Raw genomic sequence first — 25,369 nt, 5'->3', positions numbered from 1 at the left:
CAATATGTACTGTTAGCTAAATTAATGCTATTAAGCTGTAGTGGTTTCTCTAATAACGAGGTGAGATCTCAAGGCTCATCAGTCAGGTACCTTTGCTGTAGCACTCACATTAATGGCGATTAAAAAATTCAACTCATTTGCAGTAACGCTTTCACTTCCACATTTTCCAGCACATGATTAATGAGAAACGTGGCTTTTAGGATATTTATCATACACTTCAAGTAAAGGACTTAAATCTGGGGAATCAGAGCACTAGTCTATATCTTTAATCCCCATATCATTCATGACTACTGAGAACTCTGCAGAGCTAATTTAGCTCTTTCAGTACTTACTAACCATTGGAAATAACAAAAATATCTGGTTAACTGACCATGGATGACTCTAAAGTTAAATGGGATTATTAAAATCCATTACATATTCCCTTCCCTCCCCTTCCCTTCCCTTCCCTTCCCTTCCCATCCCTACCCTACCCTTCCCTTCCCTTCCCTGCCCATCCCATCCCTTCCCTTCCCTTCCTCTCATTTTTTTCCTATTTGAAACTCTATTCTGTGTCTTACCGTCACAGGTGTAAAACCGAAAAATGGTACAGTGGGTTAAGGTGGTGGCCTAGGAATGCACTATTAAATAGCTAGTTTTCACCTAAAATGTTAATGGTCCCTATTTGGAAGTTTGGAGGTCACACAGAGCGGACATTAATTACAGCAAATATTATCTTTTTTTTTTTTTATTTTTTTTTTTTAGCTTAATATATAACTCCAAAGTCTAGAACTGCCCTTTTTTGAAGGTGACATTGTATGTAAGTGTACTGTATAGATGGACGTATGTGTACTTTGGCATCTTAACAGTGATTATATCAGCACTGTCTTATAGGAAATACTTAGCACAGTGCAAGCAGAATGTTAGCTTTTCTCCTTTTCTTCCTCCATCTTGAAAAGTGGACAGGTATACATGGCAGAGATGACACCCATCTCTGTTCTTTAGGAATGTGTGGCTGCTCAGCATTTATTGGATTAATTACCTTATTCCTCAGTTTTGTAACAACAATTCTAATGAAGATGCTTCTTAATGTAAAGCATGTTTATGCACGTTGAGACTCATCCTGCTGTCAGCCTCTGGAAATGAATTTATTTCACAGAGAGCCATTAGCTGGTGATGGCCATTAGTTGATGATGTTCTCTTTGTTTAATTACTGCTCCAGTGGGAGGTGAATCTGACTTATTAGCTTAAAAAGTAAAAGCTTTAGTAACCTACTAAGTACATTTAAGCTATACATTAACATATATTTATCATGTTTATTTGCATTATTTGGAGAAACAGTAGGGGCTCTTTTTAAAAGATATTCATAAAATATTTCCATGCAGGTCTATCTTGGCTAGATAAAGTCTGGAACATTTTTTCAGTCTTTCTGGAGGAAAAAAAAGAAGGTGAGGATGTAATAAAGATATCTTATGTTCCTCATATCTAGAGAGACCGCACTGATCTGTATTCTCAAATAAGAAATGTAGACAGTGTGTCCCCTGTTCTGCACTGAAAAGATACTAGAGGAAAGTTTAAAGCTTTTCAACATTTGCTTAACATCCCTCTATTAAATCAGAATGTGCTTTTCTATCAACTGCATCAAGAAATTGTGATAATTTTGCAGCACCATGGTTTCAGACTATCACTTAGCTAAATTAAAACAGTTGGGAGATTGTAATTGGTGACGAGACTATAGCTCAGACTTTCTTTTCTCATAACATGATGTTCACAAGAAGAGTATCTTTTAACAGATTTTTCCTTTTTTTTTTCTTTCTAATTTTGTAATTTCTTCTAAATTTGTCCAAAAAGTGACAAACAACTTTTATTTTCCCTAAACTAATGTCTGATAATCATGTTTAGGAAGAAGATTTATGAGGAAGCTTTACTGCTGTATTTATATGAGATTGCAGGCTGCCCAGTACACATGACATAATTATTACTTTTACAACCAAGCCTTGTATATTATCCATCCTGAGATGCAATTAGGTCCAGACTGACTTGCTGAAGCTCGAATCTTTGTTCAGTCAGCCATAAAGTCCCTCTCTTACTATAAAAAATTAATAGCTTTAACATGAACATTTAAGAGGATCTGGCTATTGCCCATATACTAGTTACAGGCTTAGAATGTTCAGGCAAAGGATCTTACGCAAAGTCATGCAACAGTTTACAGAAGGATCAGACACTGAGCTTTGGGCTCTTGAATCCTCTCAGTTCTGTCTAGGCAGCATGCACAACAGGTTACACATTTTTTTCCAATAAGGCTTTGGTGGTATAAGTGTATTATTATTATTTTTTTTTTCTGCTAGCGTAAATGAGCTGAAGCCTGGGAATCTGAAAGGTATTTTAACCGTCCATTTACAACAGCTGAAAATCAGCTCCACCATCTGTGAAATCAGCTGTAAAATACATTACGAGCTCTGGAGCACCTTTGTCTGAAGGACCTAATGGAAAAGCAAAACAAAAACATTACAATTTTATTAGATATCGACAATAAGAAACAAAATACATAAAATCAACCATTCTTATTGAAATGAATCCAGAGATGTTTGTGAAAGACAAATTGACGTTCTATTAGATTTTTATGGAGATTATTTCTAACTACTGGTCTAAACTAATTTTCACATGAAAAATAAAATCAAGAAGAGTGCAAATTCTCCATCAGAAGTTACTTAGCTAACACTACAGAGGAATATCCCATACTTGAACTAAGGCACCTAAACTGACAAATTGGTTTCTAGAAACCCCAAACCCATGACTTTAGTTGTCAGAATTTGAAGCAAGAATGGGATTATGGATTTGATTAGAAATCTGAGGTGCTAGAAGAACATGAAACTTGGCTGTCAGCTGGATTTTGTCTGTTTGTCCTTACTTCATTCAATTGCTTCTTTGTCCCTCTTTGCCCCATCTTAAGACCAGAGGATAGCTGCATGTCATTATTTTTCCTCTTCATTATTTTACAAACAATATTAGAATGTCAGTAACTTTAAGGAAACTTATATTTTGTCTAAAGCTGCCATTTCCTTTCCTGAGCATTTGTTATAGAATCTTCACAACCATATATTTTAAGTAGCTACAAAAATAGTTGGCTATTCCATTAGTAGATTGAATGTTTTCTGTTTTACCTTATACCATTTTTGTCATCAAATTATTTGAAAGCACCCTATAGACACTGACTTGTCAGATTTCACAACACCCTTGGTTCTTGATCTTATCAGGAAAAAAGACACCAGTATGGAAACTGGATATTAACTGAATGTTAAGGGACTTGTCAATGTTTCTATACTAAAATCAGATTTATAATGCAATACAACTTTGCTCCAAGAAGCGTTCCCTCTCTGAAATGCATTTTCTTCAGGTCAACAAATTGTTGGTGAGCAAAATTTCCATCTCCTTTTAGCCTTATATGAGTCCTTTTGCAGTCACCAGTGATTACTTACATTGAACCTGGTCCTTAGATTTGAAAATCTTAAACTAAAGTCTTAGTGTGCATCCTGTGTATAGATGCTTCCTCCCATTTTAGAAGGCATCTAAAGACCTACTTAAGCACCAGTAATAATATACATCCAAAAAGATCACTGCACACAAGGATATTGAATATTTTAGGTTAAGCATTGAGTTTTTAAAATTCCGGTTAGCTGGAATACAAGTTTCTAAATATCTATTTCCCATTAGGATTTTTCTGTGAACAGAAATTCCTTTAGAATTAATTCCATATATATATTTTTTTTTCGAAGAGACCTTGTACTGTTTCATTCTTATTCTTTTAACTCAGATGTATTCATTAAAAATTTTTTGGACGTTTAGAAGAGTACTTAGAGTAAAGTGTGATGGAGTGGCAAGACTGAAATGTCACGTACTGTACTACATGCAAATATTTTTGTGCAGGGGATAGCCCATGTACACTCATGGAAACATAAAGGCCTAAGAACTTTTATACAGTCGTTCAGCCCGGAGCAGCTTTGCAGCTCTAAAAGCATCAGATTTTACTGCGGCTTCATGGCACAGGGATCAGGCAGAGTCCTGCTCAGATGTTCCAGAATTTAACATTGCTCTTTGTGTGACTCTTTGTGTGCTCTTTGTGTGACTGTTGAATTTTACTTCCAAAGGACATAGAAAGGAATCTTAGATGAGGAGCTGAGATGTCATGAAGAGTGGGTGAATTTCTCTCTCTTTTTCATGTACCAACACAATTCATATGTTCAAGGCACTCTCACATGAGAGAGCCTCATGTGGGTACATCCAGTTACATGCTCACAGACACCACAAGGATGAATTGCTGCTCATGCAGAGCAAACACCAATGCACCTTCCTTTGGCAACCACGCAAACCATGACAATCAAAACTCACATTCCAAACAGAGCTAAAATCAGACATCTCATTTGTTCTTTGTTTTGGCTTTTGGGCATGTAATTACTGTAGTCTTATCCTTGTCTCACATAAAGAGTAGAGAAGAAAGCTGAAATTCAGCAGTGGGTGAAGCTCTGAACAAAGAAAATGTGGTTCTAATAGGGGGCATGTAGTCAAAGCAAACATCAAGACCTGATATGAAGATCCTATGTATTTTTAAGTTCAGAATTCATTTAAGGATGTTAAGTGTAGAATTATTTTCTCCTTTCTTGCCAACATATCTGCTTTAGAGCCTTCATTTGATGACAGTTCCTAGGCCCCGCATGAACAACAGAAAACAAGCTGATGCAAATCCCCCCCCACAGAAAATCATCTGTTAACCATACATTCTACCTAGGTGCTTTATATTTCTGTGTCCTGGCAGCAGCTGTATCTTGAACCTCACGTGTATCAGATCTGGTGGCAGACAGCGCTATCCATCCTTTAATTCCCCAAACTCTATTCTTTTTTTTTTTGTTCTGCCAGATGTACATCCTGCCTTTCTAGTCACTGCACTGTCCTTTTGGTAGTTGAAAGTTAACTTGTGAAAGTCAACCACTGTCAAATGGCTGCTTAGGAGAGCAAGACAGAACTTTATTTCGTGTGTCCTTTTGCTATCCTTCAGAAAGTTTAGCTTGGCGGAGTTTATTTTATGGATTTGGATATATCTGTTTGAAGAACAAGATCCATGTAATAGCTGAGAGCAGAACATAGCACATTCTCTGCTTTTTCTTCCTCCTGTGTAGTCCATATCCATCCCAGCACTTTCTGCTCTTTTATTCCATGGCACATCAGCAGCTTCTTGGCTGTTCTGTTTACACTGGACTGCGTGAGAATTTCAAGGACAAGCACATCCCCAGATCTCATTCCTTTAACGCTGTTAATATGCCAAAAGTTGAGGACGAGATCATCTCCACAATTCACATGAAGAAGTGAAAACGCAGGGTCATCAGCTGATAAGCCCATGATCTTACAGCACTAAGAGTAATCTCTGACACTGAGTTGTTGTTGCCATTGTTCTTAAAGGGAAATGTATTTATCAATTATTATGTTGCTTAATTTAAAGAAAACTAGATTTATTATTGCATTCAAAAACACAATCTGGGAGACATTAAACTTTCACTTGTGGAGAACATCTTCTTCACATTAAACCCGTTAGTTTACTTTAAAAGAACGTATCTGAGAATTACAGACCTAAACATTTTACCACAAAGTAAGTTTTTATCCAACAGAATCCTTCCAGCATAGAAGGACATCATCCTCCCATGGGAGAACTGGGTTATTTCACTGTTTCCACAGAATTCTAAGTTCTAATTCTAAACAAAAGGTCTTTGGCCTTTACACTGTCAGGGGGAGATTCCTCTAAGAAGCAAAAAGAGAGAATGATGGAGACAGTGCTGCATACTTTTCTCTGATGCTGACAGAGATTGTGCAAGCATTGTTCCATGTGTAATAGCAGAAAGGATATCTCAGGCTATGTCTATAACACTTACTGTGTGTACTTTAGTATATATGATTTATCAGTTCATGGTCTTTATGCAAGAGAGCTCAATGCAGAAATAAAGCAAACACTTAAATTTTGAACTTTTAGGTGCAGCAGTTTAGTGGCCTTATAACCCACTCCGATGCAATCATATATAATTTCTAATGTTAGAAGAATTAGAATAAAAGAAATAGAACAAAAAGGTTACAGATGTCCTATAGTCTTGCTGCCAGGTGAAGCTTGGTGACATTTGGCTCAGTGGTCACAGTGTTTGTTTTGTGCTTGCCAGGACTACATTCTCAGCTGGAATTAATGCATGGAGTTTACCAATCTTCAGCACCCTTTACATGCTCATGAAACATAAGGCATAGCTTTCCCAGAAGTATTCCCAGAAGTTACCCAGTCAAGACCATTTTGCATTAATGCCTGTAAGGACCACAGGTTTCTAACAGATTTCTAAAAAGTATGCTTCTTGAGCTTAGTATAACCTCAAAATTAAGAAGGGGAAAGGATAAAGACTTATCAGCAGTTGCAAGAGGTAGTTGGGTGAAACACTGGGGATAGAGGAAAGCAATTTGTCTGTGCACCTATGCTTGGTAATTATCCTCTAAGCTAGCACTTTAAAAAGGCAGCATGTTGATATGCCAGTTTTATTTGAAGCATCTTCTTTACAGAGTGTCTCTTCTACTCTAAAATCCACCACCTCAGTTACTTACTAGGCACTTTATTTCTCACAGCCCACCCTGAAGACAGCAGGTGCTCTCCTGCAAATTTAATTCAGATCATACCTCCCTGGAGTTCTGTGGTGGTTGTTCTAAATACAACGTCTGGATGTTCCACATACCTATATTTGAAAATTGTTTTCCAGGCATTTTAATTTGTTAGTGAATTTGAGTATTTAAAATCTTGAGAGATCTTTCACAATGTAACCTTAGGAAAATTCCTTAGGCTGAGATTTTCAAATCTGTCTTTTAACACAGAGTACATATTTAAATCCCTTTGGCAGCTTGCAAAATCTTAACCTTGGTCTTTTCGTGCTTCAGTTTCCTGTTTGTTAAACTGAAGTAAAAATTTCTCTCTCAAGGGTGTTCTGAAAATTCATGATATGCAGGCTGTTCCTGCAATGACTGGGCAATATGCACAAGTGGATAAGTATCAGTTAGAAGCACGTGCGTTGTTTTGCTCTCCCCAGTGACCAGCTGCCTATTTAAACTCTTTTGGAAAAATTCATTTATTTTTTATACAAGGAGATAATTTTCTTCTGTCACTACACAGGTTTCTCTAAAGGTGTTTCGCTGGTGGTAAATTTATGACATAGCATGAAGTGTAGTGTTAAGGCTAATACAGAGGATAGCTCTTCACTATTCCTTTGGATGTAAGAAGATGCTACCTATACATAGCAATTCATTTTCCAGTCTCAAACTCAAAAGGAGCTCAGTTAGTCATCATTACAGTATAATGCCCTGAAACACTTCATTGTTAATAAGGACCCCAAAGAGTAAACTCTTATCTCTTGTACATTAAAACATTATATGATTTTTTTCAATTGAAAAATTAATTTAGAAAACTCAGAACACTGTCTTAGCTCTCAATCTGATAACAACATTAGGTGTAAAAAATTACAATTCTCATTATGCCCTTTAGAACTGTAGATAATGTAAAGAAATCATGCCCAGAGTCTTTCTAGCTTGCTGAGAAGTTGAAAGAGGGGGATGGATTTGTTGTGCAATATATTTTTTCCTGATTATAGGCATGTGATGGTAGGAGGGAGATGGTACATGTTAAAAAGCCTGGCTTCTTCATTCATTGTGAGCTAATTCTTATCAGGAAATGGCAATCAAATAATCGCAGTGACTTCTGTGGCCCAGGAGAGTCAGCCATTGCTTTTCTGTTTTGCTTTAGATCTATGCACTCTTGTTCATGGCATGCCATGAAACTTGCACAGCAGTGTAACCTCACACAAATAAACACCAGTCTGTGGAAGAAACACCAGTCTGGAAGAGAAGACATGGGAGCTTCACACAGCATTCACAGATCTGCAGGGTTCTTTGCATGTAAATGATTGCTTGAGAGTACAAATAACAGTTAAGAGAGTTCTTTGCTGCAGAATCTCATTTCAAAAGGATTTATAAAATTAATGCAGTCTGTGTTTCATGATCATAAACTACCACAATTACAACTCAGTGCTCTGACATACGTTCAGTGTGAAATATATGAATAGTCTTTTCTCAGTGAGATTACTTATGCATTTAATGTTTGCAGGATCAGGTCAAAATCACATTTTACAAACATTTACGTTTGTGCTAAGAAAACAACAAACTTTCTCTGGTTGAGATAACAGATAATTATTACTTTCTTAGGCTGTAAATTCCCATTGATCCAAATGAACCTCTCTTTCGGAGACAGTTTGCATCCTGAAACAGATATGTTCATTATCTATACCAAAGGCTCTTTAGAATATTAATGGTGAGAAATTATGGAAAGAGCATGTTTATTCAGCTACAATATTTTCAGTATAATGGATGGGTGTTAAAGAGTGTGTATTTGCAGTAGGGTTCTTTGGAAGCAACATTTGGGATATACTTGAAAATTAAATTACTGATGCAGACAAAAAAAGTTCCTGCCAAGAAAAAAAAATCATAGTGGGGGCACAGTAAAAATGTCATAACGAATGCTGTTTTATTTGACTGTGAATTAAAAAATGTTTTTCATGAGCACATGTTCACATCATTTCATCAACTAGAAAAATGAAAGCCCTCACATTAGCATATTCTGCTTAATTCTGTGTTGTTTTATCTTACACTGAAAATCAAAATAGATTGTTTCTATATATTTCAGTATTTCTGGGAGTTCATGCTCTTGAATAGATATTTTCACAAAATCTGAGCAAGATAAAGAATCATTGCTCCATTTCACAGTTATGGGACTGAGGTATAGGAAGAAACTGGCTTGTCTTCACTGAATAATTCTTAAATAGAGCTATGATTGATTATTGATTTTTAATTGGACACCCAAAAAATTTTCCAGGCTCAACATCAATAGTATTTCTAGATCGAGCCATTCAATTGAAGTGAATTGGACTGCAGGTCAGTGCTGCTGTTAGGGATACTTAAAATTGCAGCATCTGAAGCCTGTGTATCTCATTGAACTCATCCCTCTGGGTAGCTTCAGTACACCTGAACAATGTACTCTTTGTTCAGCTATGCTAGTTGGAACAGGACAACTTGATCCTATTAACTAAGTGTGTAGTGAAGGCAAGCCATTAAGTGACTTTTCTAAGGACAAAAAAAGGAAAGCAGGCTGGCTCTTCTGAATCTCACCTGTTTTCTCTCTAGTAGGTGAACTGAAATCTTAATGCATAGACATTGCTGAATGCTTTTGAACTGATGCTAAAAGGCAGTAATTCTTCTGTTGTATATTTTTCATTAATGATCGGTGTTATGGGGGAGGGAAAAATAAAGAAAAAAAGAAAAAAAACCATCAACAATCCCTCCCATGACAATTTGTGAAGATTTCCCTTCAACAGTAAATATTATTGCTGATGATGTTAATGAAGACATTAGTTTCACAGCGTTTGAAGTACTGAAACACTCCAATGTTAACTAGCCTAGTGGGGTTTATGCTAATGTAATATGTAATAAAGTAGAGGCCACTATCTCTTTAAGCTGAAAGAAAGGAAACTTGTTTCTGCTTCCAAGGGATGCCTAGTGTGTGCTTATCTAATTGACTGTGTATTTTGTCTAGGTGTTGAGGGAAAGCTAAGAGAATGAAGGCTCTAAGTCCCCAGTGGAAGCATGATATGGCGATGCAGTGCTGGTGCTGAATTGTTCTCTCTGATGGCTCTATGGGAGTGGATAGCACTGAGTCTTCATTGCTGGGTTTTAGCAGTTGCTGCTGTTTCGGATCAGCATGCCACAAGCCCCTTCGACTGGCTCCTCTCTGATAAGGGACCCTTCCATCGTTCACAGGAATACACAGATTTTGTGGACAGAAGTCGACAGGGATTTAGCACAAGATACAAGATTTACAGGTATGAAGCAAAGGGAAAGCAATTGCAGAGATACCATCCTTAGAAGTTGTAAATTACCAACAAGGGTTTCCTTAAGGGAAAGTTTCACATGTGGGAATAAATCTGCAGACACAATTCATGGCTGAAATATATATTGCAAGGTCAAGTATATGCACAGTGTTCTATGGAAATGCCTTCTTGTGTTGTTTCTGTTTTGTATAAAGAAATGTTGGTAACTCACTGTGTTGTTTTGGAGAACATTGGTGTTTACTATCTGCCTCTAGTCTGCCCTAGTGACATACTAAAAAATGTCCTAAGGCATCCTGAGGCATTCAGTACTTTCTCTGGGGTTACTGTGGGGCACTCTTGTTTGTGCAGAAAGATCCAGTTCAATTGCTTTTCAGAGCTGCTCATCAAGACTTAAGCCAAGAATGAAATTGTTGCTTCACAGATACTACTGGCAAAGCATTGGCTTCATTGTACAAATAAGGGCATTTCAAATGTTACTCAAATGTTTTTGTATACCACTTTATACCAGTGTTTTAGAAGTAGCTTTCTTATCCATGAAGGACTGAGCTTTGAGAGCCCTCCTATTGTAATGGGAGCTGAAAGTATTTGTTCCATCAGGAACCTCAGCATTAGCCTGGCCCAAGTCAGACTGAATGAGGAAAGAAAAAATGGGAAGACTTCTTCAAAAGTATAGGCCTACTTGAGAATTTATGCCTGGCTATAGAATTGCTTTCATGGTACATTTGGAAGCTGTTGGTTTCTGGTCTTTGAAACAGTACTGATGAAATATCTTCTTAATCATTTGCAAGAGGCATAACTCAGGAAAACCTGATAGGTTTACCAAGGGCATCAGAATGAAAAAGGGAATTCAGTTCAGTGGTAGTGAGCGAATAGATAGAAGGAGAAAATAAGATCTGAGAGAACAACTCTATAAGCAGAGATTTTTTTTCACCTCTTATGGTCATAGATCCCTCTGGAAGCAAAGAGAAAAAGGCCATAGCGATGCAATGCAGGACAGATTGTTACCATCTCTAATAACTCTCCAGCCTATAAACACAGACCATTTTTGGTGGAACAACACATGCTGATTTCATTTGAAACAATGAAACAGCCTGTGCAGTTTCTACACCTACTTCAAACTATTATTCCATAGAGGTATGCAGTTCTTTAAAGAAGAGAAGAGTGCTATATGTGTTCAGGTACATGCTGTTTTTCAGTTCAATGGTCAGTGCCCTGTGACAAATCTGGAGGACTCAATACATTAAACTTTTATTGTTAAGGAACTTGCTTTGTGTTTCTTTGCTGAATGCATGCAGTAGAGGGCACTCTGTTGCAGGTCAATTTTGCAATGGGCTCTTTTGCCACATGCAGAGAAATTAAACATATTTTGAAAAGAAAGTGTGATTTGGAAATATGCTTGATGAAGTGGCTTGTCTTAACGGAACAGCATTGCCCAATATTTACTGCATTTTAAAAGCCAGCTGTCAGGACCAATAATGTAAAGCCAATAATGCAGAGACTGAGATAGTGCATTTTATTCCTATAATTCTGTATTAGTCAACAGTGAACCAAAATGATCTTGCTAAAAACAAGAAAGATGGAATAGTATTTCATTTCAGTTCTTTCAATCACGTCTTTGAGATTTTTTTTCTCTCTTCTGAGTCATCATTACAGAAACATTGTTAGGTTTTATAGATCTGCAGTCATATCTCTGATATTCGTTTGGGTTTAGGTTTTAATTGACTGTAATTTACGTGAGTCCACAAAAAATTGTTGCTTGTGTTTATTTCCATCCTCCGCCTATTCCCTTCAAGGAATGAGCTGGAGAGAGGCCATAAACTACCTGAATCAAAGGAAAAACTGCATTTTTGTTTTATTTTGTCCTCCAAATATGAACCTTACTGCAAAGTTTCCCTATAAAATACAGTCCCCTTATCAAGTCATGCAGAACATGGTGACCTTGTTATGAATCACACAATGTAAATTTAATCCCTATTTCTCGTCTGTGAGCTTTCATAGGCTGAAGAATCTGGAGTCTAATTGGTTTGTTCATTTCCTCACCTATCTTTTACCTTATGAAAACGGTTCCTCAGGGACACAGTCCTTATAAAAATGGAGAGGCTGCATTGACTCAGCTGAATTATATGACCAAGAAAAATGCTGTCCCTCCAATCAGTGCTGACAAGATGGCCTCCTTTACCTTTGTCCTCTCCATCCTGAAAGCCTGTTTCTACCATACCAGTACTGTCATTTGTATGACAGGAGGCAGACTACACATGTATGGTATGCTGAACTTCCAAAATGTTCAGCAGCCTTAATTATTTTCACTTCCTACATTGTAGAATAAGCTTGCATTTTAAACAGATAAACTCCAAGACTAAAAAAACTGTGAATACGTATTGTTATACGTACTCCATGCTAGTATTTCTGTTTTCATCTTGTTTATATGCCAATGAGTCCAAAAACTGTTGCTTTGTAACCACGCTATAAACAACTGCTCATCTGAACATGAACCTGTTATAAAGGATGTCAAAGGTTGGTGCTGAGAGAATGTACATATTAATTGAGCATGATTCCTTATGGGAGGCCTTAATTTAAGCATAGGCAGTTCTGTCAAGATAAAATTAAGCCTCACCTCTTCTTATCAGGCTTTCTGACCACAAAACAATCATTTGCGAAAAAAAACTGATGTATGTGTTATGGGAGAGTAGCAGTAAAAAAATCTACTCTCGCTGCATTAAAAGTCAGTTATATCCATGGGCAAAAAAGCTGGTCTTGTAAAGTTCTTTGCTCCTCAAGGAGAGGAGCTTTCAGTGCTACAGATACAGGTGAAAGAGACAAAAATATGTGTAATAACATTTCAACCAGGTTTTGCAGTACTCTAAATAATTGCGGCTGATGTCTCCAAGATTGGTACAAGCTGGAAGAGGTAAGCTGATTATCTTGATTCTATGGCAGAGTAATATTCCCGTAATTTTTCATAGGAAATGTCCTTCTGCAGGAAATTTAATAATTATCACAGTTTATGGTGACATTCATTGCCAATATTATATCAAATGTCAGAGAAACACCTGGATAGCTGTTCAAAACATCTAAATTAGTGGAAGTGCTGTGTCTGTGGACAGTGTTTATTTGATAGAAGCTGGTTTGTATAGTTAATAACAGCAAATGAGAGGGATGTTCCACAAGTAATGCCTTCTATTTTATGATGCTGGGCCTTGCCATCAGGGGCAGATGTTGGTGGTATGGCAGTAGAGGTTGAATCTTCCCACCAACATCCCATTACATTTTCTTGCCTTGTGACAGAAAGCAGCGGAGGGGCAGTCTGACAGAATAGTGTCTGATGTGACAGTGTTTATAATGCAAAGGTATGGTATGGAATTGAATTCCTTCTTCCAAAAAAACCGGCACCCATTGACATTCATTGATGCTTGTTGAATGCTGATGGAGACCAAATGGTGGATGTGAGCACAGTGAGGTGATGGATGGTGCACTTCAGCAGTGATGACAGTGGCTCACTTCTGCTGGTGCAGATTTCGATGGGCACAGTACGCAGACTCTTGTTCATTGCTGACAAAAATGCATAACTAATGATGGTGGCTGTGTTGAAAAATTATGTTTTTAGCTGAGAATTGGCTCCAGTGAATAGTGTTGTTGTGTTCTTTATCCCTGTTGTAATTTCCATGGTAATAAACAGGAGGCATTATTTTCAGATCAACCTATGTATTTCGGCAAGGAAACCTGATTTTGTAATTTGCTATTTAATACACAATAGGAATACTGTGCTGCTTATGTAAATCAGCTACGTGGACAAAGGAGTTTAAATGCAAGCAGAACAAGACAAGAGGTTACCAGGATGGAAAGACTGATTGTGAAATTATGCAAAGAATGTGCATTGTGTCAGAAGAAGTAATTTCTACAGATATACAGGAGCATTTATGCTATCAGATGGGGTCCTGAGGAAATTTTCTCAGGAAAATTGTGTGGTTTTGTTAAAGAAAAATGATTTAAAATCTGAAATAGATGTGAAAAGTCAAGAAAAAGAAGAGTCTAGGTTTTTGAGCTGAAAAAAATTTGCATATATATGGGGGCTGGGAAAGAGGAGAGATGGAGAGAGGGGGAGAGATGAAAGAGATTACAGTTCCTATTCGTGTACATATCATAGACTGGTAAGAACTATTTCAACCAAAAGCTGTTAGAAAACCAGATTGATATAAACTTGCTCCAGATAAATGTGGGCTGACAACTTAGCATAGGTTTCTAATCATCAGAATAAAACAGCTTTGGGAAAAACCGCATTACAAAGACCAGTGGAAAAAGGAAAAAGACACAGGGCTTCTAATAGTGTACTAGGTTTTAGTAACCACTGAAATCCATTTCAAGTAGTTATTCCTAGGAAGTGTAGATTATCAGTCTGCAGAGGGAGAAAAAATGTGTCTTAAAGAATGGACTAGCTCAATATATATATAAATACATAAAGAACTGTGGAGCACGGTGTATGTGGCTTCAGGAGAGTTTATTCAGAGGCTGTTTTAAAAGGGATTATGTTTGTTCATGTGCAACACAAAATGAAGGACTAGAAAGTAATGCTATCTAACTAAAGTTTATTTTTTATAAAGACATATTGTTTTCCTCTCATATACTCCGAGTAATGCTTCAATATTTGAACCTTCATAGTAAAGTGAGCAAGGCTGAAGCCTAACTGACTACTCATTAAAGTGTTTTAACACTTGTGTAAGAGGTTAAGTAGGATCAACATTGAAACCAGTTTTATTTTACTTCCCTATCAACATATTTTAGCCCACAGTTACCACTGGATTCCTTCACATCCACCTTCCTGACAGAAACTGCTAATAAAAAGTTGCTGAGTTCAGTTGTGTGTGTGCACAGTGCATGGCCTGATTTGCACTTCTTTCCTTCACCGACAGTCTGGAATTAAATTTCCTTGTACTCTTTCCGAGATTGCCTTCAGCTGTAAATTTAGGGACTGTATGATATCGAGAGAATTAGCATTTGTCCTCAGTAATTTCTCCCAAGACAAATGTTCAATAAAATGGAGGACTGAATAGAGATGGCTGCTGTCATCCATGTAAAAAGAAAGCAATGGTATGGCATTTCTTGGTGCTGTTACTTCCTACACACTTGATCATACTCTGGAAACTATTATTACTGACAACTTTTTGAAAGGGCCCATTTGGTCCTGGCAGCATCAGAGGTGTTATCTTCTTTAGATAAGTCAGTTCCTTTGGAAATCTTACAAGGGCTCAGCCACGAGTCTCAATTTCCTTAACACGAAACATCACGTACAAAACAGACAATAGATGAGGGGGGTAGTAGCAGATGAATAGCACAGGATATATCAAAAAAACAAATGGGGCAAATGTGTACAGCAGAAATTGAGGAAAGGACTGGCTGCAGTCAGTGACCTGTGGCTCTAGCAAATGATAGTGCAAGGTAGCTTAGCAAACTGGGCACCCGTTGCCTTCAACTCTTCAGAGCCTTTGCTTCCCAGGACATAGAAATGTATGCACACTGTCGCTGCTGGGCCACTGAGAGCCAGGATTATAAATGTACCAAAGAGAAAACAAGTTTATCTTTCACAATTGCTATATCAGTTGGAAATAAATAGAAGAAAGAGTTCTTTTTGCCTTTTCCTGAAGTTCACTGTATCAGTAAATTGCTTCTGGCCTTCATCGTAATTGGTCAGCTTGCTTTGGGGGATTTTCCATTCAACCTGGTGGATGAAAGCTACAGTAATGAGATGTATCATCGTTCTCAGAAGGTTTCAAAGCCCTAGTCTATGGAATGTACAAAGTCCTCTTTTTATATACAGGGGTTCGTAGACTGGAAATGGAGAAGAGCAGCTCAAAGAGAATTTCTGTGATTGTGAGGATTTCTGCTGTAATAATAGTGCTGGTAGTCCAATACTGAGGCCTCATTATTGAAGCACTGTAGCCTGAACAAAAAGACATAAATTCCATTTCTGAGCAATCAAACATTTGTAGACTCTTACAGTGAAAAAAATAATTACAAAAAAAAAATGAAATAAAATTATAACTGTAGGATATTTCTTAAGAATATCTGTATCTGAAAAATATCAGTTTCATTTCTGATTGCAATGATCCTGAATAGCCTCTATTAGTCTAGGTAGTTGGGGTCAATAAAGACATGACAGGGACAATAAAGACATGACAAAATTGACTTTGCTGAAACTACTTTCACAAGTACATACTTGAGCAAATAAAAGTTCATAATGACTGTACTTCCAGGTTTAGAGATACCTAAACAATGCTCTGCAAAAGCATTTACTTTACAGGGCTTTGTTTGAAATGCAATTCTTCCTTTCCTAGGAAAGCATTTGTGTTTTACCTCTAGATCCTAAGCACCTATTAGCTAGTGTTGCTTTACAACTAGCAATTGCTATTATCAAAATTATGTACCTTTTATCCAAAGGATTCTCAGAGGGAAGTGCAGGAGATAAAGAAAGGACACATTTAGGTATGGCCCCAGTTATGAAAGAGGCCTTCTTCAGTCAGCTTTAACTCCAAAAGCAAGAGTAAATGAATCTAAGTTCCTGTGGACGCTTGTGAGGGTGAGGGAGACGAGGATAATGGAGCTGGGGGCAGGGAGGAAGAACCAAGAGGAGGTAGTGAGTTCTGGTTTCCAGAATGTTCCTACCTTTCCAGTTCTTTTGTTTGTGTGAGGCAATAATGTAGAGAAGTCATCTGTGCTAGGTAAAGAGCAAGCTATTACTCACGAACACAGGAGGCATCAATCAAGCTCACTTCTGACACCAATCCCTAACATTTGCCCTAAGTTAATCTTTGAAGGTCTATAGAAAAGCATGGCCAAATCCTGATGAAAAAAAAAACATATTTTTAAGAGGTACTGTTTTTCTATGGAATCTTACAAAAATCTCAGAAAATAACAAGGCATGTTACAGTGAGCCTAATCCCACAGCATTCAAATGCCTTTCCATTGTTTTGCCAATGACCAGAGCCAGGGCTTCTCCCTAAACCCTCACTTCATTTTCTTAGCTAAGTACTGAAAAACTGAGTTTCGAAACAAGGATAGAGTTTCTCTCAGTGAGGTAAACAAGTGCCAGCACTGGATAGGATGCTGGGGAATAGTGCTGGCTGAGCCAGCAGGATTAGGAAGGTTCTTGGGAGTCAGTTTGTTTGACAAGAATACAAGAGTGTTTTAGCTTGGCAACAAAAGAGAATATTGATGCCAAGATTGCCTTCTGTATATTTTTTTTTTAATAAAACACTGCAGGAGTCTGTGTTTTGACAATCTCTGTGCATTTCTTCTTATTTGTTTGGTGCATTTAATCAAAGATCCTAAGGAAACTCAAATGGCAAGGAGGGGAGTGAATCTCATTTTTTGTGAACGTTACCATAATCAATTTCCAGAATATACCTACTTTCAAAATCTAATATTTTAGAAATGATTACTGTATTAAGCCCCCTACTGACATTTTTCCCTAGAACAATGAACATTTATTTAGACAATGTGTTTTATCATTATGTCATTCAGTAAGTTCATAAATCATTTAAGTCACTCTGAAAAAAACTAAGATAATAGAGGCTGTAACTTAATGGTTTCAAGCAATCATTAAGGTAGTATAAAAGCTGTTTAACACTAATAATAGATTAATTCTCTAGTCAGCAGGATGATCTGCCAAGATCTTGGTCTTGGTGAAATCAGGTCATTATCATTAATTCTTTGAAAATTTTTAGTTATTTGAGACTTTTTTCTTCCATTTGCCTTTCATTTTCAGTTTTGTTTGAACATCCTTGCTAGTCCTTGCACCAGTATTCAAGGTACAGAGGATGACTTTCATAAAAAAGAAAAAACAATTACTAATATTTATTTTGTTTAATTAAATAAAAAGCTTACATGAATCAATTTCTCTGTCATTTTAAACCCTTCACTGGTATTTTTCATTATTGCTGCTAGGTCAGCACTCCTTCCCAAATAGAATGACTGAAGTTTTCAGGGATATTTGCTTGCTTGTTCGTTATTAGCATTTATCCACACTCTAAATGTGTGTGGGTGGCATGTGTCTCACACAGAGAAAAGAACAGAATAACACAGAAACCTTTTCTGTATTGACAGTAGTATAGATTGGAAAGTATGGCTCTTTGTTTAGGAGAGGCTGCATGTTTTCTGCACAGACCAAGAACAATTGGCAAAAAATATACTCACTTTGGACTTTTTTTGTCATTTTTTTTCTTGTATCATTGACTTAAGGTCATGGTCAATATCTTAGAATTTAAATCTTAGTTGTCTTCTTGCTCTGATTGATCCTATGGGTTTTAGTTGTCATTCTTCTGGTTGTGAAATTTTACTGTGGAACTCCAGATTCATTCCAATAGAGACACTTGCAAAGAGAAGCCATACTTCAAAATAATGTCTTCTTGTTCGATTCTCACTAGAATTCCAATATGATTGTTATGGAAAACAAAGTGTTAAGGTTGTTAATGGTTCCATATCCCAATATATCTTCTGACACACTCACTTTCTACTTTAATTATACAGTTCGAAAAAAAATAGAAGTGTTTTTACTGACCAGGCAATTTAATGTATACAGAGAGAGCTCTGCAAACTAGTCATACAAAGCCCAGTAGCAATTTATAAGTTGTGTATGCAGGTCTTATGTGCACTGAAGAGATACCATCTGGGTTTAAGCAATGAATATTAATTTCTCGAGGGAAAAACACGTTTGCTGGTTTTGACTTATTTGAGCAACATAATTCAAAATCAGAAGCATATGCAATATTTTACCAAATATTCTGAAAGACCAGCAGAATCTGAAATATTACTGATGCACTTAAATAAATATTGGTATTTGAAATAATTCTGAACAGTATCTTACAGTTCTTGGAGTTTAGCAAATAGGGCTTTTTAACCTATACCTTGACTGATAGCAATAGAATTGACTACTCTATTAGAAACTCAAATGCCATGTCATCTTTGTCTACTGATGTATATGATATATTCCAGATTGAAATTGAGGCAACACAATTTTCTCCAGTTACATCTGCATTTTATTTAAATCTTTAGCTATGTATGTAAAACACTGGCTATAGGTTATAGAAGTAAGAGTAAACTCTAAACATCACATGGCACAACCAATCTGATACACTGCATTAACAAACAACATTAAGTCTTTTCTTTACATTTCACATATTTAATAGTGCAAAATAAATGAAAAAAAAAACCACCCACATTAATTTAAAATGAATGAAATTGAAGTACCTGTAGTGAGGTCACTTGTTATAAATAATTTTTTGTTGCCATTTTTCCTTTGTGAAAAACTGGCGATGTCTTTGATAGCATACTATGAAACTCAAACTATAGTAGGTAGAAAGCATGCAGTCTGTGGTGCTTTTTTGTTTAATAACTTCTAGAACCCCAATATTTTATGATGAGTAAATTGGTATAAAAGTGACTGCATGTATATATACATATATATACAATATATATATGCAAACATATATGTGCATGTCTATACAAATAGTGAAAATGAGTGAGTTTATTTCTTTTTTTCCAGGCAAATAGTGAGAAGAATATTGTTTATTATAAAGAAAAATATATGTCTCCTACAGTCGAGTGTTTGAATAAGAGCTTTTGAATGTACGTTATTTTACCATGGACATTTTCTGATGCATCAGATTATAGAATATAATAGAAATTTTCCCTAACACTGGCCTTTCCTCATTAGACTCTTGGATGAAAATGCCTTTATCAGAAGCATTCTTTCAGATCTTACTGCGTTTTCTCAGTGGTCAAGTCTGGATTATGACATACAATAAACTTAAGCTATGGCTACAGTAAAAGACATGTGAGAATCTCTAACAGAAATAGACTAACTTGAACCTTGCATTTAGTACAGAAGCTATTATGATTACTCTTTTTTTTTTTCTTTTTTTTTTTCAGTATAATTCTGAGTATATTTAATGAAATTAGACTTGAGAGAGTAGCTTCTTTTTGTGTGTGCTGAAAAATGTGTGTGTATGCATGTAGTGATAAAGACTTCTAATCTAAACCCCTGTTTTCCATAGATTCCTTCTGTAATGCTGTTTACGTGAAATCCACATGCCACAGAGTTTCCATCTGTCTTCACTTGTAGCTCCTAATACGTGTCCAAATATATGCTGAGAGTGAATTCTCCAATATCATCTATCAGTACTTCAATGCTTGAAAATCATTTCAAGTTATGTATAATTCTTAATTTTAAAGGAATCTGAACTTTGGGCTCAGCTCAGTGCCTAAGCTATTTGCCCAAGTTATAACAAATAGCATGTGAGTAACAAGCAAAAACTGATTCCTGATCATTTCTTTCATATGTCTCCTAAAAGGTTCAGTAATCTCTTTTCATTGCTGATTTCATCAAGAACTGCTTTTCTTCTTAGACAGATTAAATAGTGACTGAAATATATCTGTTTATGAAATTATATACCATTATATTATTCTACCATGTTGTATTATCCTGAAATTTGCTTTTCCACTCAGTAAAAATATTTCTCATATGGTTTACTGCAAAGATCCATCTGTTTATTTAGAGTTTTCCCTGAAGAAGCAATGCTTATGTCTATTTTTACTATCATCTCCTTAGCCTGGATGAGTACAAGCAAACGTGCACTTGTTTCCTGGTCCGGGCACAAAGATTCTGTGTGATGTGTGTATGAGTAGCCCTGGTACCAAAACCGTCAAGGTTTGTAGCAGTGTGATTTATTAAGTCCCTTGATATTTATCCTTGCTCTCCTCTGGCCTTCTCCCCTTTTCCAAAACAATGAGATCAATAACTGAAGAAAGGAATTGTAACTGTAGGGATTTATTGGGATTTAAAGACAATGCTAACAATTAAGCTAAAAATATTTGTTAACTGGGAAATTAGAATGAAATACTGTTATGCTTCTGTTTTTAAAACATGTTCGTGTATGCTGTATTTACTGGGAGACAAAATTCTGTGTATGACAATCACATAGATTTCACTCAATTTCCCTTCTCAGTTAAAACATAAGATTTCAAAACCAAATGTGACTTTGTAAGTCTATATATCATTGTTGACAGCAGCAAAGCAGTTTAAATTTGGGGTTTATGCTAAGATGAAGTGAGACTTTACAAGCTGCTATACGGAAGAAGGGTGAGGTCACTACACAGGAAAAATTGAATCATAGAGTCAAAGAATCATAGAATCACCAAGGTTGGAAAAGACCTCCAAGATCATCCAGTCCATCCATCCACCTACCATTATTTCTCTATTAAACCATGCCCCTCAGTACAATATCTACATGTTTCTTGTACACTTCCAGGGATGGTGATTCTACCACCTCCCTGGGCAGCCTGTTCCAGTGCCTGACCACTCCTTCAGTAAAGAAATTTTTCCTAATATCCAACCTGGAGGTCACATGATTTCTAGTTTCTAGTTTCTAGGGTTTCTAGTTCTATTTGAATCTTTGGGAAATCCCATATGCAATATTAACGTTTCTTTGCAAGTGCTGGTTCTGTCATGATGATTAGGATAAAAAGCTAATTAGCTATATCTATGAATTTAATCAGAGACCAGAACTTTTCAGAGAGCACAGGGAAATAGGGAAAGGTGGGAGGTGGAATAGAGCAGTATACATCATCAAATGAATTTATGGTCAATAGTTGTGTCTGAAAGCAGTGTGTACTGGCCCCATGGTGGTTTTATCCTTGAGAGATCTGTATTTCTGATCTGTGGTGAAAAAAAGGCTTGTGCTTTTGTTCTCTGCTTTGATGTGACATCATCCTGAAATGGGCTAACAAAACTGTAATTTCAGAAGTTACTAATTTGGTGAGTAACATCCCTTGCATACAAAAGACAAAGGAAAATGATGTTAACACGAGGTGTGGAAAGGCCACTTAAATGACTGCCTAATACTATTGATGAGTGATGAGCAAGAGGAATGCAGTCTGCTTTGAGCTTTACCCCTACAGAGTAATTAGAGGGAATCAGCTCTTTTCTGAGTGCCATACTGAGTACAGGTTGTTTTTCTTTGGCTTTTTATCTTCTCACAGCTGGCTGGTTCTCACTGGATCTTGTCTTGCTGTCAGGGTATTTATAAGACCGTCACTCCTTTGTAGTCACTTTCAGCTCTGTGGGGTTATCTGCAGGGGCACTTTTGTGGTCACAATATTTTATGTACTTCTGTTCATAAACTGTGAAAATAGACTTAAAGAGATTTGTAGTTGAACATTGCTTGAAATCAGTGAAATTTCACTAAGTTGGATTTGGATGAGATACAGCTATGTGTGCAAACGACTTTAAGATCAACCTACATCTACTATCACTGTGCACTCCAGTTCTTAAGATACCTGGCTGAATCAAATGTAGAATCAGACTAAATGAAAAAGGCTGCATTCTTATGCTTCTGACTTGAAAATACTCCAGATTACACAGATGGGTTTTGATCTAGTAGAATAGGAGCTTAGGCTTCAACTTGGAGGTGATACAGGTGGCTCTCCATGACTAGATTCATAACAGCAAACTCAGGACTGTATTTCATCTCCATAGTCCCATTGCAATTTCTTTTCTTATGAAGGGAAACTGAACAACTGGAGGTAAGCAGGGCAGGGCACATTTTAAAGTGTATTTGATCCACAGGTTATATGTGGACTTGTTTTGGAGTAAGGAAGGATGATCTCCATGGCTGCTACTTAAGCGTTCCATCTTTCATGAGCTGGGACATTTATATTCCTGGCAAGTAAAGTCTTAGCAATACAGTGAACTGAAATTGTTTGAATATACAGTTCTCACTTTTCTTTTTCTCCCCTCCCCCCATTTATATTTGTTTCTAATTAGAGTAATGGCACATGGATTTAATGCTTGCTCATGATTTTTGCACAGAGGATTACCTAATGATCTATGGTACACTGAGATTTCTAACAGCATTACAAGCACTTTGAAAAATTAGACCACGTAATACATAGGACTTTGATAACTGAGACAATGACTGAATGAGAGTGGAGTTACGTACTTCTTTTTTGTTTTATTTTTTTAAGTCTTTTTTGGGATTATTGGACATTACATCTAAAATCTGCATAATATTTCAGTAGCGTCTTATGGAAGATTGTCACTGGAAGATGTTGCTACTGGGATGTATTACATTAATTGAATGCAATTAATCAGTGTAAGAATGAACATAATTTTCGCCATCCAAGCAATCAGGCAACACAAATAATTTTCCTTCTGTACCAATGCTATTAATTATAGAATCTTAGAATCATACTATAATTATATTATAATTTGGGTTGGAAGGAACCTTTAAGATCACCCAGTTCCAACCCCCTGCAATAGGCAGGGACACCTTGCTCTACACCAGGTTGCTCACAGCCCCATCCAACCTGGCCTTGAATATTTCCAGGGAGGGGGCATAAACATACCCCCTCACAATGACATACCTCTTGTTAGTTTATAACTTCATGTGAAATATCACTGAGCATCTCACCTGACTTGAATCCGATTCCTAGCAGTGTTCAGTGGAAGGTGGCTCACATCATAAAACCCAGAATTAAACTCAGGTGCTAGCTTTTTTGGTTTTTGTTTTGTTTTAAATTATTATTTTGCTGGAAAATAAATAAGTAAATAAAGAAATTACTTTATTTTCCTGTGGCTACGGTAGATAATACTTTTTAATCAATACTGACATACAATACCCAAGCAACATAAAAGATTTCACGTTCCTGATGCCCTAGGCCAATCCCTTCTAGTTATTTACCCTTTGGAAGTAACTCGGTCCTGAAAATCAGGGACCACGCTAGCTCTGTTATGCAAAAATTGCAGTGAGCTGCCTGTCAGATAACCTTCTGGGACAATAATCTCTCTATCTCAGATGAAGAAAATCGATTTGTAGTTAAAGGATCTGAACTGACTGGCTGCAGAAATTTCTGGGTTTAGACTGCCATGAAATGCTGTGCTGATCCTAATTGTAAGTAGACAGCTATACACAGAAGAAAATATGTAAAAGTATAAGCATGTCCACTGTGGACTTGATGCTGAGACTAATCCAGCAAAGGGATTAGGATTTTAGGTTTCTTTAACTCCTTTCTCACATAAAGAAATGTGCTTTTATTGCTGGTAACAAATGCTAGAATTTGTAACAGAGGTATTCAAATTCTCATGCTCTGAAATGAGCACTGGTCACAGTCCTCACAGGCAGAAGCAAAAGGTTGTCTTCACAGCTAATGTGTTCAAGGATTATATGTTACTTTTCATGTACTAATGAATGCAGTGCATAAATTTGAGAACCATCCCTCTGGTTTCAGAGTGGTTGATACTTTTCCACCAAAATACTCTCTTAAAGACAAGCAGTGTCCAATTAAATGAAAAATTAATATTTTTAAGGAGTTTCTGAAAGCTTAAATGCAGACTTTACAATAAGAATTTGTTTCTACAGGCAGGAAAACAGAGACTCTCAAGAACTGCCTTTCATCTCTCACTGTAAGCTTCACAAATGCCTCTGATATCTAGTTTTGTTACACCACTTTTTTTTTCCCCAAATAAAAGTTTTAGACAATGAACAAGATTCCTAATGCCACTCCCAAAGTACACCTGAATATACAGGAAAAATGCCCAAAGATTTTTGATTTTGGTTATTGGATCTTCTGATTCTGCTGGTCAGTGTGTTAGCCACAGAGCAGTGTGTCGCAGAATAGAAAGCTAAAATCCTGGAAGGTAATTTGCTTATCAGAGGGAAGGTTTAGTCTCAATTGCATTGGGCCAAAATCAGCATGAAATGATAGTGACCTGGCATAGTGAAACTATTCAGTAATGGGGTTTTTTAATACATGACAGTGGGCTAATTTTTTTTATTTAGTTCTATTTCTCTAAAGACTCTCTGAGTTATTTAAACAACTTTGTCATACCAAATAATATTCCAAATTATCAGTTTCACTGAAGTCAATGATATAATTAACACTTTAATCAAAAGAAATAAAAATGTAGAGAATATTTGTGTTTGTGTGCAGATTTTGGAAGCCATTTTGATGCAAACAGATTGTTAGACACATACACTGTGTCTCTTCCTAAGCAGTTTGTAGTAATTTCTGTTTCCAACCGGTTTTGTTATGCTGATAAGCTAAAATTGCCATTGTTGAGAAAGAACATTGCTGCCTATCATAAACACTCCTGATTTCCTGTTCTCCTGTAATGTGCTTCTGTCAATTCTGCTGTGCAAATCTTGTCAAGTAGCTGATATTTGTTAAAGGATTATATTAATTTTGTATGTTTCTCCACTCTATTGCCAGAGCTTTTTGGTGATAAAAAATTATTTTTTTGTCATTGAAAATCTGACCAAAGATAGAATAACACAGTTATTGCTATCCAACTATACCCTGAAAATCAAATGGAGCTCACCTTCACCATTTTACTTCCACTTTCTTCTGATTTTATTTTATTTTATTTTATTTTATTTTATTTTATTTTATTTTAT

General features: G+C 36.5%; 1 protein-coding gene across 2 annotated transcripts in view; it reads left to right on the top strand.

The window, feature by feature from the left end:
- The first annotated feature begins 9,681 nt into the window (after positions 1–9,681).
- BRINP3 (BMP/retinoic acid inducible neural specific 3) overlaps positions 9,682–25,369 on the top strand; it is a 181,722-nt gene continuing 166,034 nt past the window's right edge. The window contains exon 1 of one of the 2 annotated variants that reach the window (XM_042873983.1): positions 9,682–9,917. In XM_042873983.1, the coding sequence (XP_042729917.1) occupies positions 9,682–9,917 (236 nt within the window). The remainder of the gene's footprint in view (positions 9,918–25,369) is intronic. The other variant, XM_042873984.1, reaches the window with a different exon arrangement.

The sequence above is a fragment of the Lagopus leucura genome, unplaced genomic scaffold, assembly GCF_019238085.1.
Source record: "Lagopus leucura isolate 7727_CA_CO unplaced genomic scaffold, USGS_WTPT01 Super-Scaffold_100009, whole genome shotgun sequence".
Taxonomy (NCBI): domain Eukaryota; kingdom Metazoa; phylum Chordata; class Aves; order Galliformes; family Phasianidae; genus Lagopus; species Lagopus leucura.
This window is presented reverse-complemented; position numbering and strand designations above follow the sequence as displayed.